At 47.8% G+C, this 12,590-nt stretch overlaps 2 protein-coding genes across 2 annotated transcripts; both read right to left on the bottom strand.

Moving 5' to 3' along the window:
- Nucleotides 1-1,389: 1,389 nt before the first annotated feature.
- LOC103647366 (uncharacterized) lies at nucleotides 1,390-10,363 on the bottom strand. The gene is made up of 2 exons (XM_008671911.4): nucleotides 3,342-10,363; nucleotides 1,390-2,819 (listed from the first exon to the last, which is right to left on the bottom strand). The coding sequence occupies exon 1, from the start codon at nucleotides 4,648-4,650 to the stop codon at nucleotides 3,796-3,798; it is 855 nt and encodes a 284-aa protein (XP_008670133.1). The 5' UTR covers nucleotides 4,651-10,363; the 3' UTR covers nucleotides 1,390-2,819; nucleotides 3,342-3,795.
- A 665-nt stretch (nucleotides 10,364-11,028) lies between these two features.
- On the bottom strand, nucleotides 11,029-12,375 carry LOC100384839 (uncharacterized). The gene has a single exon (NM_001177276.2). It carries the CDS (start codon nucleotides 12,359-12,361, stop codon nucleotides 11,507-11,509), a length of 855 nt encoding a protein of 284 aa, NP_001170747.1. The 5' UTR covers nucleotides 12,362-12,375; the 3' UTR covers nucleotides 11,029-11,506.
- Between the last annotated feature and the right edge of the window lie 215 nt (nucleotides 12,376-12,590).

The raw sequence follows: 12,590 nt of genomic DNA, 5'->3' as shown, positions 1-12,590 counted from the left end.
TCAGGGTCCCGGTCCGAAGAACAGGGGCAGGCTGAGGGGGTACTTGACCCCTTGGCCGAGGTAGCTGAGGTGACCCTAGGGAGTCAGGCCGACCCGCCTGTTCCCCAAGAGCCGTTGCCCGTGCCGGCCGCACAGGAGGTTGATCCTCAGGTTGTCGTGACTGCGCCTGGGCGGACCGTCCCTTCGGTGCCCCGGGCGCCCGAGGTGGGGATGGTGCCGAAGCCGGCAGCGGGGCAAACCTCGGCAGTGCCCGCGGGGACTGAGGCGCGAGGGGCCTCCTCGCAGGCACAATTGGCCTTGGTCCGGAGTGGGTAAGTATCTGAGGATACCTTTGTCCCGACTCCTTCTTCATGTGTCCTAATCCTGCTTTTCCTTTTCCTTCCAGCAAACGGAGGCACGGTTCGACCAGTCTGGCTCCCCGGAAGGTCCTTAAGATGGCGCCGGCTTCTGCAGCCGGTGTCGCACCGGGCCACGTCGGCCGGCTGGCCTCCACACAAGATGCCCCCAAGCAGAGAGCTCAGGTGGCACGAGTTACCGTGGGGCGAGCTCCCTAGGCTGACCCCTCCGTCGAGGCGGCCGTCGTGCCGAGGGAGACTACTGGCGCGGCCGCGGCCTTGAGCCCACCTGACGTGTTGCCGGCACCGGCACCAGCTTCTGCCCAGGCTGTTGCCGTTCTGGCCGTGGAGCCACCCGTCACCGCCGATGCTGAGATGGCTGAGGCACCGCTACTCGAGGCCGGTGATCGGAAGCCTGCCCCCTTAGCCGAGGAGGTACCAGATGCACCGACTGCAGGGGGTGCCGATGCCTTGGAGGAGAGGGGCGCAGAACCGCGACCCGTCCCGGGGAGCGGCGACCTCGTCCTCGCGCGGCGCGATCTCAATGAGCGGCGTGGGCAGGCGCTCCGGTTCTGGACCCGTGGTGCCTCGAAACCCCTCTTCGTTCTTGACGATGAGCGGGAGGAGCAGTCTCGGGACGAGCTCCGTGAGTGTGCCGAGGCAGCGATGGGGTCGCTTCGGTCGACCATGGAGGTCCTTTCTAGGAACGTTCCCAGGATCCTCCAGGTAAGGATTTCAGGCATACCTTTCACGTGATCAAGGCATTCTTTGTGACGCCCTGCTTCCCTTTCCTCAGGATCTGACGGATCTGAGCACTGCCAAGTCGTTGTTCATCCGCCGCGAGGCCGATGTCTGGGGTTCACTGTTGTGGCAGAACCTCCCAAGTTATTGGGCCCACATGCACCTGTCCTTGTCTCAAAGACCTCAGACAGCTATGCATGTGCACTAAATAACTTAACAGGATCCGTCCGATTGCCCCAAGGACATCGGATAAACCACTTACAACCAGAACCGCGGGATTAAGTAACACAAATCACACACACTAATATTGTTGCAGCGGAAATCTTACTACCAAATTTTACAGGTTACAAAAATTTTACATTAGTTTATCGGAGTGATTACAAAAGTGTAAGTTTGAAATATATGCTAGCTCAAGGGATCATCCTCAATAAGAAGTATAGAAGGGTTACTTAGACTTATAAGAAGGCCGAGCCCACCGGCACTTAACACCATCAACAACAGCACAAAGTTAGAACCTGAAAAACAACAGGGAATAAAACCCTGAGTATGGAATTACTCAGCAAGACTTACCCGACTAAAGAAAAGACTCTCAAGGGTATGCTGGCTTAAGGGAGTCAAGGTAAGGCTTTTCAATAATCAAAGACTCTGTTTTGCAGAAATGCTTACTAAAGTGGATCCTTAGAAATCCAGTTTTATTTGTCAAGTTAAGTAGAATTACCTGTGACTAGAGTTCTTTCTACCCTAGTTCAATCACTGGTCCTGCACTAGCCAATTTCTTAACAAAAACCCATCATCTTTAGTGGAATGCTACGTGTAAGTCAGTGACCAAGTCTTCATAACCGCGAAGGTACGGCGATCCGAATCGATTATACTCAGCTGAGGATCTCCAATCACACGACATATGTAGCACTTAACCCTTGCATATGTCAACCCGCCACCGGGGTTCTTAAGACCAGATCAGGTTCACGCAAACCGAGAGCACAGATACACCACCGTCCAGCCTCTTGCCACGGAGGGTACACGCTACTCTCGCCACCGCTCCACGCCCATTTCGTGTTATCTTATTCTGGCCTTAGTCCGCCCGAGGCAAAGCTTACCCATGACGAGGCATGTGACCAGTTAAAGGGTCCTCGGTCAGCAGGCCTACATCGACAAGGTCCTTAATCGACTCAGACGGAGACACTACACCGAGACTCTCTTCTCGTGCAAGTCACCCGCCCGGTCTCAGCTTAATCTTTTCAACCCAAAAACTTGGTACCTGGCAGAGGTACATCTTTTCCGATGTTGAATCCATCACGGCCGTGATGGATTCACCATCAAGTTTTATTTTCGAAAACATCCCACCCACCTTTGCCATATCATATTTTGTAAAAACAAAACATTTTGTTTTCTAAAGCAAGGCTAAGCATCAAAATCTTTTTGTAAAACGGGTGATCAAGGAAGGTAATCAAGTTCAAGGAAGGTAATGCAGGAATGGTTTTATCAATCAACTCCTATCACCTAATGCAGCAATCAAGTGAGAAAGATTTTAAAAACATCAAGGAAGGTGGCAAATGCACCGGGGCTTGCCTGAGTAACACTAGGTTAGTGTTGTTAGATGACGTCCACTTGACGATCAGCCTTTATTCTGATACTCGCTCCATTGTCCATCTTCAGGTTGGTCCATCAGCTTTATCCTGCGGATTATCCCGCGCTTGGGGTCGACTTGGATCGTCTTCCGTATCACGTGATTAATTAACGTACCTGAATGAAATGCATTATGCATATGAATGCATATAAACATGAATATTACAAACCTAAATAGTGCTATGCGATAGCGAATTAAACACCTAGTGGCGAGGCGTTGTACAATTTTGTACGGAAACACTAGTTATTAATATACGACTACGCGTAACGATTACGCTTCTCGAAGCTAACGCAAACATCACGAACAACAAACTATACACATGAAATACAATTAACCTACACAACTCACCAGCTAATTAATTAAATGCTAACCTTATCTCTTGCTTTATAATTTATACTACATCTTTATAAGGGATTAAAATATTGGCCTACTAATATTCTACTCGGTACACTAATTCAGCTAATTGTCCGGAATAGCGAAATAAATCGCTATAATAGAACCTGGCTCGATAATCGCAAGAACCGCGAAGTCGACGAGAGTTCCGTGACTCGCGTAATTTATCGAGCAACTAGTGAGTATCACACTAGCACATTAATTTATTCAACAATTGAACTATTCTGAATAACTCATCGACTTACCATGACCAGAATGATTTGATAATCGTAGATCGACGATGAGCATTGGTTCAGACTTCCCATCGAACACATGACAGGGATTGTGCTCGAAGGCGGCTTTCAGGGGAAGAGCTCGACAGGGGCTTTGGAGCTCAACACAAGTGACACGCATCTGGCAGATAGATCGTCGGGATCGACGGGCATGTCGCGACGCGGCGTGGGTTGACGACGAAGAATAAAGGGGCTGCTAGCTTCGACTTCAGCACCAATCTCCTTCCAAAATTATAATCGGCTCGAACTTCACAAAGAAAATGATTAAACCCTGGTTCAGGATGTACGACGATCAGCTGGCAGGCGGGGTGTACTAGAGCTTTGGTTCCTTAATCCTTCATCAGCTGGGACTCCTTTTCCAATCATCACATACACAGGAGAGCAGCGCAAGTACCCTGTCAAAATGACGGATTGACGAAGTCGCTGCTCACGGCGCGGCGTCGAAGGACGGCAACGTTGCATCAACTAGCAACAGCAAACGATGTTGTACCAACGGCAGGGCCGAAAACGACGATGGCAGGGAGCTTCGACGGCTGGGCGCGCGGCGAAGAGAAGGAACGCTCGGCTGGGAGCTTCTGCCGGCGAACAGGAAGAGCAGAGGATGGACGCGACGCAGGGATTGGGCATCGAGCATCTGCGTGAGCCAGTATACCGCGGAACGCCCGAAGGAGATGCGGATGACAGGGGAAAAGGAAGAAGGAGCGCGCAGGCAGCCGGACTTGGGCAGGGGCGCGAGATCCACGGCACACAGGGGAGCTGGAGCGGGAGGAGGGAGACGACCGAGCAGAGGGAGACCCAGCGCGTCCTCCCGGCCGTCGGCCGAGCTGGGGCTCCAAGGCGCCATGGAAGCTTGGAGAGAGGGGCACCGAACGAGCAGAGGACGGTGCGTTTCCAGCGACGAACTCAGAGAAGCCACGGCGCTGGGAGAGTCAGAGGATGCGCAGAGGAGAACCCTGTGCGCGTAGAAGAAGAAGACTTGGGCGACGGCTGAGGAGGAAGAAGCACTGCGCTCGGCTGGAAGATTAAGTCGGCAAACAAAAAATCCCAGAGGAAGCCTACGCGCGCTGGAAAGAGGATAAGAAAGCAGAGGGAGCTTGGGCGCGCCATGGAGAAGAGAAAAGGAGCTCGCGACTGGGGAAGAGGACGGGGGCGCAGGGAGTTTCACGGCGCTGGGGCTGGGACTCGACCGGTGAGCACCAAGGGGAAAAATGGCGACGGCGTCCGCCATGGCCGAGGACGAGCAGAGCCCGGACGCTAGGAGGAACAGGGGTGAGGGCGCCATGGGGGAAAATCTTCAGGGAGGAACGGCCGGGCTGCTGGATTTGTATTCGGCCGGCTGAGCGGATAACGGCGAGGAACAGCGGCGGCTTGAGCGGCATCTGGATGACGACAGCGGCCGGAAAAAATCTCGGCGGCAGGATTTTCTTCTTCCCACGTGTGGATGAAGAAGTTGCGCGAGAGGGATAAGGAGGAGGAGGAAATCAGCGGTGGGATTTTTCCTGTCCCCCGCGTTGAGCCACACAAGAAGCACGGCTTGCGATTTGGCTTAAAAAATCAACGAGAGGCCTGTGCGGTGGTGTGAACAAGATGCCAGGAAATATCTAGTGAAAGGGATAAGGACTGGAGAAAAATCAGCAGGGGCTCAGTTTTTCTTCTACAAAGGAATACATACATATCCGGATTTAGGGACTCGGATCTAAGCACGATGCAATAGATAGGATCAAAATACTGTCCGGATACAATATTATTCTCTCGGATTTTGGAATAGGAAACTAATTCGGCTAATCATTGTTTTGGTTTTATTTAGTTCGGATTCATTTTATTTAAACAGTCTGCTGTTAACGGATCAAACTAAACGATATCAGATTCGATGTTTTAATAGACATTCGATTTAGTTGAACTTAAACGAATTTTACTGCTACCTAAATATTCGACTAAAGAACAATTTAATTAAACATCCGTAGATGTGATATTACGGATGACAAAAAGGGAACTACTTTATTTTTCACCAGAAACTTAGTCGTCGGGTTCTATTTAATTGTCTCGGGATAAAATCGTCCGAGTGGGTAAAGCTTCCGAATTTTGTATTCGCGCGAGCGATGAATTTTAAATACTCATCGGACGCACCGATTTTCGGAATTCCGAACATTACGAAGATTAAGGAAGAGTCCGGATAGATAAAAATAAAAACGATGTCGCGCTCACGACAGACGGAACAGATGCGATATAAAAATCGCGATAAGTGAAAAGGATTAAAATTTTGGCATCCGTTTTATCCACTGATTACATGCTTGCATCCGTACTCGTTGTCGAGCGGAATATAAACACCTGGGGTGTTACAGCCCTCCCCCCTTAAAAGAATCTCGTCCCGAGATTCGGAGCGAAAGACTTTCAAGAGTAGAGAAGCATATAACCCACGTCCATATCAGCGAAAATCATAAGACGGTACCAAGCAAAGGCGGGTGTCTCAGAATGTCGTTTCTCTAGTGGACATAACATGTATCGCCTTAGGCTAATTAGAGATATCCAACAATAGAGGCGATGTTGCAAGAGGAACACATAAGGTTCCATGTGTGCAATTTGCTTTTTCTGATGACACTGTACTATCTGAGCCTGTTGAGCAGGCGACAAATACGCGATTTTACCCAAACAGAACCAGATGCAACCTCTTGGGTAAAACACACAGAAAGAGGTTTACCAACAAGCGGTCACGGTAAGTTCATAGCACCCGAGATGGGTGTGAATGTCGAATACATCACAGTTAACTCGTGTTAGCCAGAGAATCCAAGTCCATGAAAGGTGATATAGATTCGAGAAAATCACCAGCGGAGGGATCTGTAGATGCGGACTTTGCAACCAATCTATTTTATCCAGTACTAATCATGGCTTGACTTGATCACACATGTTGGAAAAGCACACGTGAGGCAATCGAGGCATGACTAGAGTGATGACTAGGTGGTTACAGGCCGACCTAACTTGATTCTTGCAAATACTTTCTTTAGGGTGGGTTGAACCAAAGTGAGTTTAGGCAACTTGATGAAATGATCTCTAAACTCAACCTTCGTTCATTGGGCAGTTACAAGTTAGTAACACCAACTTGTTGAACTACTTTTGACATTGAGCAAGTCCTCTCAATACCATCGGTAAGCCAATGGTTGAGAGTTCCCATTTGCGAGCAAAAGGTCATGCATTTGGGTAGAAATCCATTTGGTCATGTTGTTCATCTGTTTCTTCATGCGAGATGAACCGACTTGGTCTGGAAATATATGGGTTAAATAAGAGAACAACTGGACAAACTCCCGCATTTCAGCTATAGGGAAAATCAATCTCTATTTTAGAGCTAATCAGATGTCTTCCAACACTAAAAAGCTCCAATGTTCCACCTTTACACAAAGGATGTAAAGGGAACTTGTATAAGTAATCACTATCAAGATCAAAGAAAAGAGACCACACACGAAAGTGGTATGCCCTTTTGATCCAATAAAGATGATAGATGTTGCTTGATCACTTTGACAAACAACACAGAAATTATTTCAAGGAAGTAGTTTACGGAAGATAACATATCAGTGTAGTTCCACAATGGATCATGACTAGAGACCTCGATATCAGCATGCGCCAAGCAGCATAACCTTGCGTGTACATTCACAAGGGGCTCTCAGTTTCGCTGCGGCACCATAAGTCATTAATCGTGACACCATTACCGAACTGGCACCAATAATGAATCTCACGTGGTAAGAATAATTTGTGCCAAGATAACACATTGATATAGTCTCATAATGGATTATAACTACTAACCGTGATACCAGCGCGTGCTGAGTAGCGCAACCATGTGTATGCATCCACAGGAGGCCCTCGGTTTCGTCGCGGCACCATCAGTTTTAGTCACAACACCATTATCAGACGTAACCAATAACAAATCTCGCACGACACAAATAGACTGAGTCTGGATGACAATATTCAAAAGAGACTCCACCTGTAAGAATGGTTACAAGTAGAGAGCTAAATAGATTATGGCCCGATGAAATGAATACGACATGGCCATAACCTAAACTGGGTGGTGAGGGAGTATGATGGGAGACTGTTAATTCAGCCCTAGGCATATTTCTATGCCCATCATAGAGATTACAAGGTCAAGAATTAGTATCTGATTAGATACGGAGGGAAAACAATCATCAAATTAAGTTGGTATGCCTTCGATAGATATGGGGAAACCAAAGGCATCAAATTCAAGAAAATGATCAAACCTGTCTTTTCTGGGTTGGGTTGATAAAATAACGACATGATCCTCAAGAAGAGGCAAAATGGAATTAGGGATATCAGCTTGCACCAACGGAACAAGGGAATGGTTTTGGAAGGAGACATGACTTGAGATCCTTGTTTTAAACTTGGGTACACTTTACGTACAACAAAGGAAATTATCTAAGCATTCATTTACATGATTTTAGTCAAGGAGGGATAATGGTAAATTCAAATTTGGGTCTAGGTTTACCAGATAAGAACATGGCCTAATTTTGGGTTTAGGCAAACAAGTCACTAACCTTCTATCGACACATCAAGCACAAGAGCAAACATATAGCATCTAAACATAATACCTAAGGAACGGAGGACAACTATTTTATCGAAGTTCATAATTCAGCATTACACCATATTATCTACAATCAATGGTTACTAGAATAAGGATGAGAGAAGCATTTTGGGTGTATAGGTGACAAACATGATGCAACAATCAGGATGCATGCTCGTCCTATACGTCCTCACTGATTTTTGCCAACATAATGTGGCAATAACGTTCTATATCGGTGGCATACTTACGACTCTCATGGTATTTTGCTAGTCGTCAACTACACATACGTTTTCGAGGTTAGTGTACCTGCAGAAAATTCCATCACAGCCCAATTCCCAATGATGCGAGTCACACATGACAGTTTATAATAGTTTATACTCCATATATTGCTATATGGAGGCCAGCTCTTCATTAAGCGCCGAGCCACGCATAGGCGTCGTTGCCACACTTTAACCATAGGGCAACTCATTATGGTAACTCACCTTCTTACCTGAGTGTAGGTGCGTCGTTACAGGTACATTACAATTCTCAGTATTCCCATGTCTGTATACCCATACATCCATGGGGTACTGAATTCCCGGAAAAGTAATTACTCCACATCGCAGTCTTCATATATACATATGTAAAACATGTATATAATCGGACGCCACTTTTAAACACTCCCCTAGACCGACGGTTGTTCGGTCATGCTCTCACAACTCACCTTACCTGAGCGTCGATCCATTCAAAACTGAATGGCCTCAAAAATAACAATACACATGTATGCAATACCCACCCGGTTGTGGGTTATGGTTTTCAACTAAGCCACCTGATAGTCCTTAACTTAGGGCTTAATAGAGGATGTCGCTAGCATTATAGTTTTCAAAACTGTTTTTTCAAAGCCAAACAATGTGTTTAGTTGAAAATAGGTTTTTCAAAACCAAAACTTTTGTTTTGAAAATACGTATGTGACCGTATATACTTAATCCTGCTCCGATACCAGTCTGTGGCAGAACCTCCCAAGTTATTGGGCCCACATGCACCTGTCCTTGTCTCAAAGACCTCAGACAGCTATGCATGTGCACTAAATAACTTAACAGGATCCGTCCGATTGCCCCAAGGACATCGGATAAACCACTTACAACCAGAACCGCGGGATTAAATAACACAAATCACACACACCAATATTGTTGCAGCGGAAATCTTACTACCAAATTTTACAGGTTACAAAAATTTTACATTAGTTTATCGGAGTGATTACAAAAGTATAAGTTTGAAATATATGCTAGCTCAAGGGATCATCCTCAATAAGAAGTATAGAAGGGTTACTTAGACTTATAAGAAGGCCGAGCCCACCGGCACTTAACACCATCAACAACAGCACAAAGTTAGAACCTGAAAAACAATAGGGAATAAAACCCTGAGTATGGAATTACTCAGCAAGACTTACCCGACTAAAGAAAAGACTCTCAAGGGTATGCTGGCTTAAGGGAGTCAAGGTAAGGCTTTTCAATAATCAAAGACTCTGTTTTGCAGAAATGCTTACTAAAGTGGATCCTTAGAAATCCAGTTTTATTTGTCAAGTTAAGTAGAATTACCTGTGACTAGAGTTCTTTCTACCCTAGTTCAATCACTGGTCCTGCACTAGCCAATTTCTTAACAAAAACCCATCATCTTTAGTGGAATGCTACGTGTAAGTCAGTGACCAAGTCTTCATAACCGCGAAGGTACGGCGATCCGAATCGATTATACTCAGCTGAGGATCTCCAATCACACGACATATGTAGCACTTAACCCTTGCATATGTCAACCCGCCACCGGGGTTCTTAAGACCAGATCAGGTTCACGCAAACCGAGAGCACAGATACACCACCGTCCAGCCTCTTGCCACGGAGGGTACACGCTACTCTCGCCACCGCTCCACGCCCATTTCGTGTTATCTTATTCTGGCCTTAGTCCGCCCGAGGCAAAGCTTACCCATGACGAGGCATGTGACCAGTTAAAGGGTCCTCGGTCAGCAGGCCTACATCGACAAGGTCCTTAATCGACTCAGACGGAGACACTACACCGAGACTCTCTTCTCGTGCAAGTCACCCGCCCGGTCTCAGCTTAATCTTTTCAACCCAAAAACTTGGTACCTGGCAGAGGTACATCTTTTCCGATGTTGAATCCATCACGGCCGTGATGGATTCACCATCAAGTTTTATTTTCGAAAACATCCCACCCACCTTTGCCATATCATATTTTGTAAAAACAAAACATTTTGTTTTCTAAAGCAAGACTAAGCATCAAAATCTTTTTGTAAAACGGGTGATCAAGGAAGGTAATCAAGTTCAAGGAAGGTAATGCAGGAATGGTTTTATCAATCAACTGCTATCACCTAATGCAGCAATCAAGTGAGAAAGATTTTAAAAACATCAAGGAAGGTGGCAAATGCACCGGGGCTTGCCTGAGTAACACTAGGTTAGTGTTGTTAGATGACGTCCACTTGACGATCAGCCTTTATTCCGATACTCGCTCCATTGTCCATCTTCAGGTTGGTCCATCAGCTTTATCCTGCGGATTATCCCGCGCTTGGGGTCGACTTGGATCGTCTTCCGTATCACGTGATTAATTAACGTACCTGAATGAAATGCATTATGCATATGAATGCATATAAACATGAATATTACAAACCTAAATAGTGCTATGCGATAGCGAATTAAACACCTAGTGGCGAGGCGTTGTACAATTTTGTACGGAAACACTAGTTATTAATATACGACTACGCGTAACGATTACGCTTCTCGAAGCTAACGCAAACATCACGAACAACAAACTATACACATGAAATACAATTAACCTACACAACTCACCAGCTAATTAATTAAATGCTAACCTTATCTCTTGCTTTATAATTTATACTACATCTTTACAAGGGATTAAAATATTGGCCTACTAATATTCTACTCGGTACACTAATTCAGCTAATTGTCCGGAATAGCGAAATAACTCGCTATAATAGAACCTGGCTCGATAATCGCAAGAACCGCGAAGTCGACGAGAGTTCCGTGACTCGCGTAATTTATCGAGCAACTAGTATCACACTAGCACATTAATTTATTCAACAATTGAACTATTCTGAATAACTCATCGACTTACTATGACCAGAATGATTTGATAATCGTAGATCGACGATGAACATTGGTTCAGACTTCCCATCAAACACATGACAGGGATTGTGCTCGAAGGCGGCTTTCAGGGGAAGAGCTCGACAGGGGCTTTGGAGCTCAACACAAGTGGCACGCATCTGGCAGATAGATCGTCGGGATCGACGGGCATGTCGCGACGCGGCGTGGGTTGACGACGAAGAATAAAGGGGCTGCTAGCTTCGACTTCAGCACCAATCTCCTTCCAAAATTATAATCGGCTCGAACTTCACAAAGAAAATGATTAAACCCTGGTTCAGGATGTACGACGATCAGCTGGCAGGCGGGGTGTACTAAAGCTTTCGTTCCTTAATCCTTCATCAGCTGGGACTCCTTTTCCAATCATCACATACACAGGAGAGCAGCGCAAGTACCCTGTCAAAATGACGGATCGACGAAGTCGCTGCTCACGGCGCGGCGTCGAAGGACGGCAACGTTGCATCAACTAGCAACAGCAAACGATGTTGTACCAACGGCAGGGCCGAAAACGACGATGGCAGGGAGCTTCGACGGCTGGGCGCGCGGCGAAGAGAAGGAACGCTCGGCTGGGAGCTTCTGCCGGCGAACAGGAAGAGCAGAGAATGGACGCGACGCAGGGATTGGGCATCGAGCATCTGCGTGAGCCAGTATACCGCGGAACGCCCGAAGGAGATGCGGCTGACAGGGGAAAAGGAAGAAGGAGCGCGCAGGCAGCCGGACTTGGGCAGGGGCGCGAGATCCACGGCACACAGGGGAGCTGGAGCGGGAGGAGGGAGACGACCGAGCAGAGGGAGACCCAGCGCGTCCTCCCGGCCGTCGGCCGAGCTGGGGCTCCAAGGCGCCATGGAAGCTTGGAGAGAGGGGCACCGAACGAGCAGAGGACGGTGCGTTTCCAGCGACGAACTCAGAGAAGCCACGGCGCTGGGAGAGTCAGAGGATGCGCAGAGGAGAACCCTGTGCGCGTAGAAGAAGAAGACTTGGGCGACGGCTGAGGAGGAAGAAGCACTGCGCTCGGCTGGAAGATTAAGTCGGCAAACAAAGAATCCCAGAGGAAGCCTACGCGCGCTGGAAAGAGGATAAGAAAGCAGAGGGAGCTTGGGCGCGCCATGGAGAAGAGAAAAGGAGCTCGCGACTGGGGAAGAGGACGGGGGCGCAGGGAGTTTCACGGCGCTGGGGCTGGGACTCGACCGGTGAGCACCAAGGGGAAAAATGGCGACGGCGTCCGCCATGGCCGAGGACGAGCAGAGCCCGGACGCTAGGAGGAACAGGGGTGAGGGCGCCATGGGGGAAAATCTTCAGGGAGGAACAGCCGGGCTGCTGGATTTGTATTCGGCCGGCTGAGCGGATAACGGCGAGGAACAGCGACGGCTTGAGCGGCATCTGGATGACGACGGCGGCCGGAAAAAATCTCGGCGGCAGGATTTTCTTCTTCCCACGTGTGGATGAAGAAGCTGCGCGAGAGGGATAAGGAGGAGGAGGAAATCAGCGGTGGGATTTTTCCTGTCCCCCGCG

Source organism: Zea mays, chromosome 2 (genome assembly GCF_902167145.1).
Source record: "Zea mays cultivar B73 chromosome 2, Zm-B73-REFERENCE-NAM-5.0, whole genome shotgun sequence".
In the NCBI taxonomy this organism is placed as follows: domain Eukaryota; kingdom Viridiplantae; phylum Streptophyta; class Magnoliopsida; order Poales; family Poaceae; genus Zea; species Zea mays.
This window is presented reverse-complemented; position numbering and strand designations above follow the sequence as displayed.

Excerpts from the sequence above, each read along its gene's own strand:
- LOC103647366 (XM_008671911.4), bottom strand. The coding sequence starts at position 4,650 with ATGGCGCCCTCACCCCTGTTCCTCCTAGCGTCCGGGCTCTGCTCGTCC.
- LOC100384839 (NM_001177276.2), bottom strand. The coding sequence starts at position 12,361 with ATGGCGCCCTCACCCCTGTTCCTCCTAGCGTCCGGGCTCTGCTCGTCC.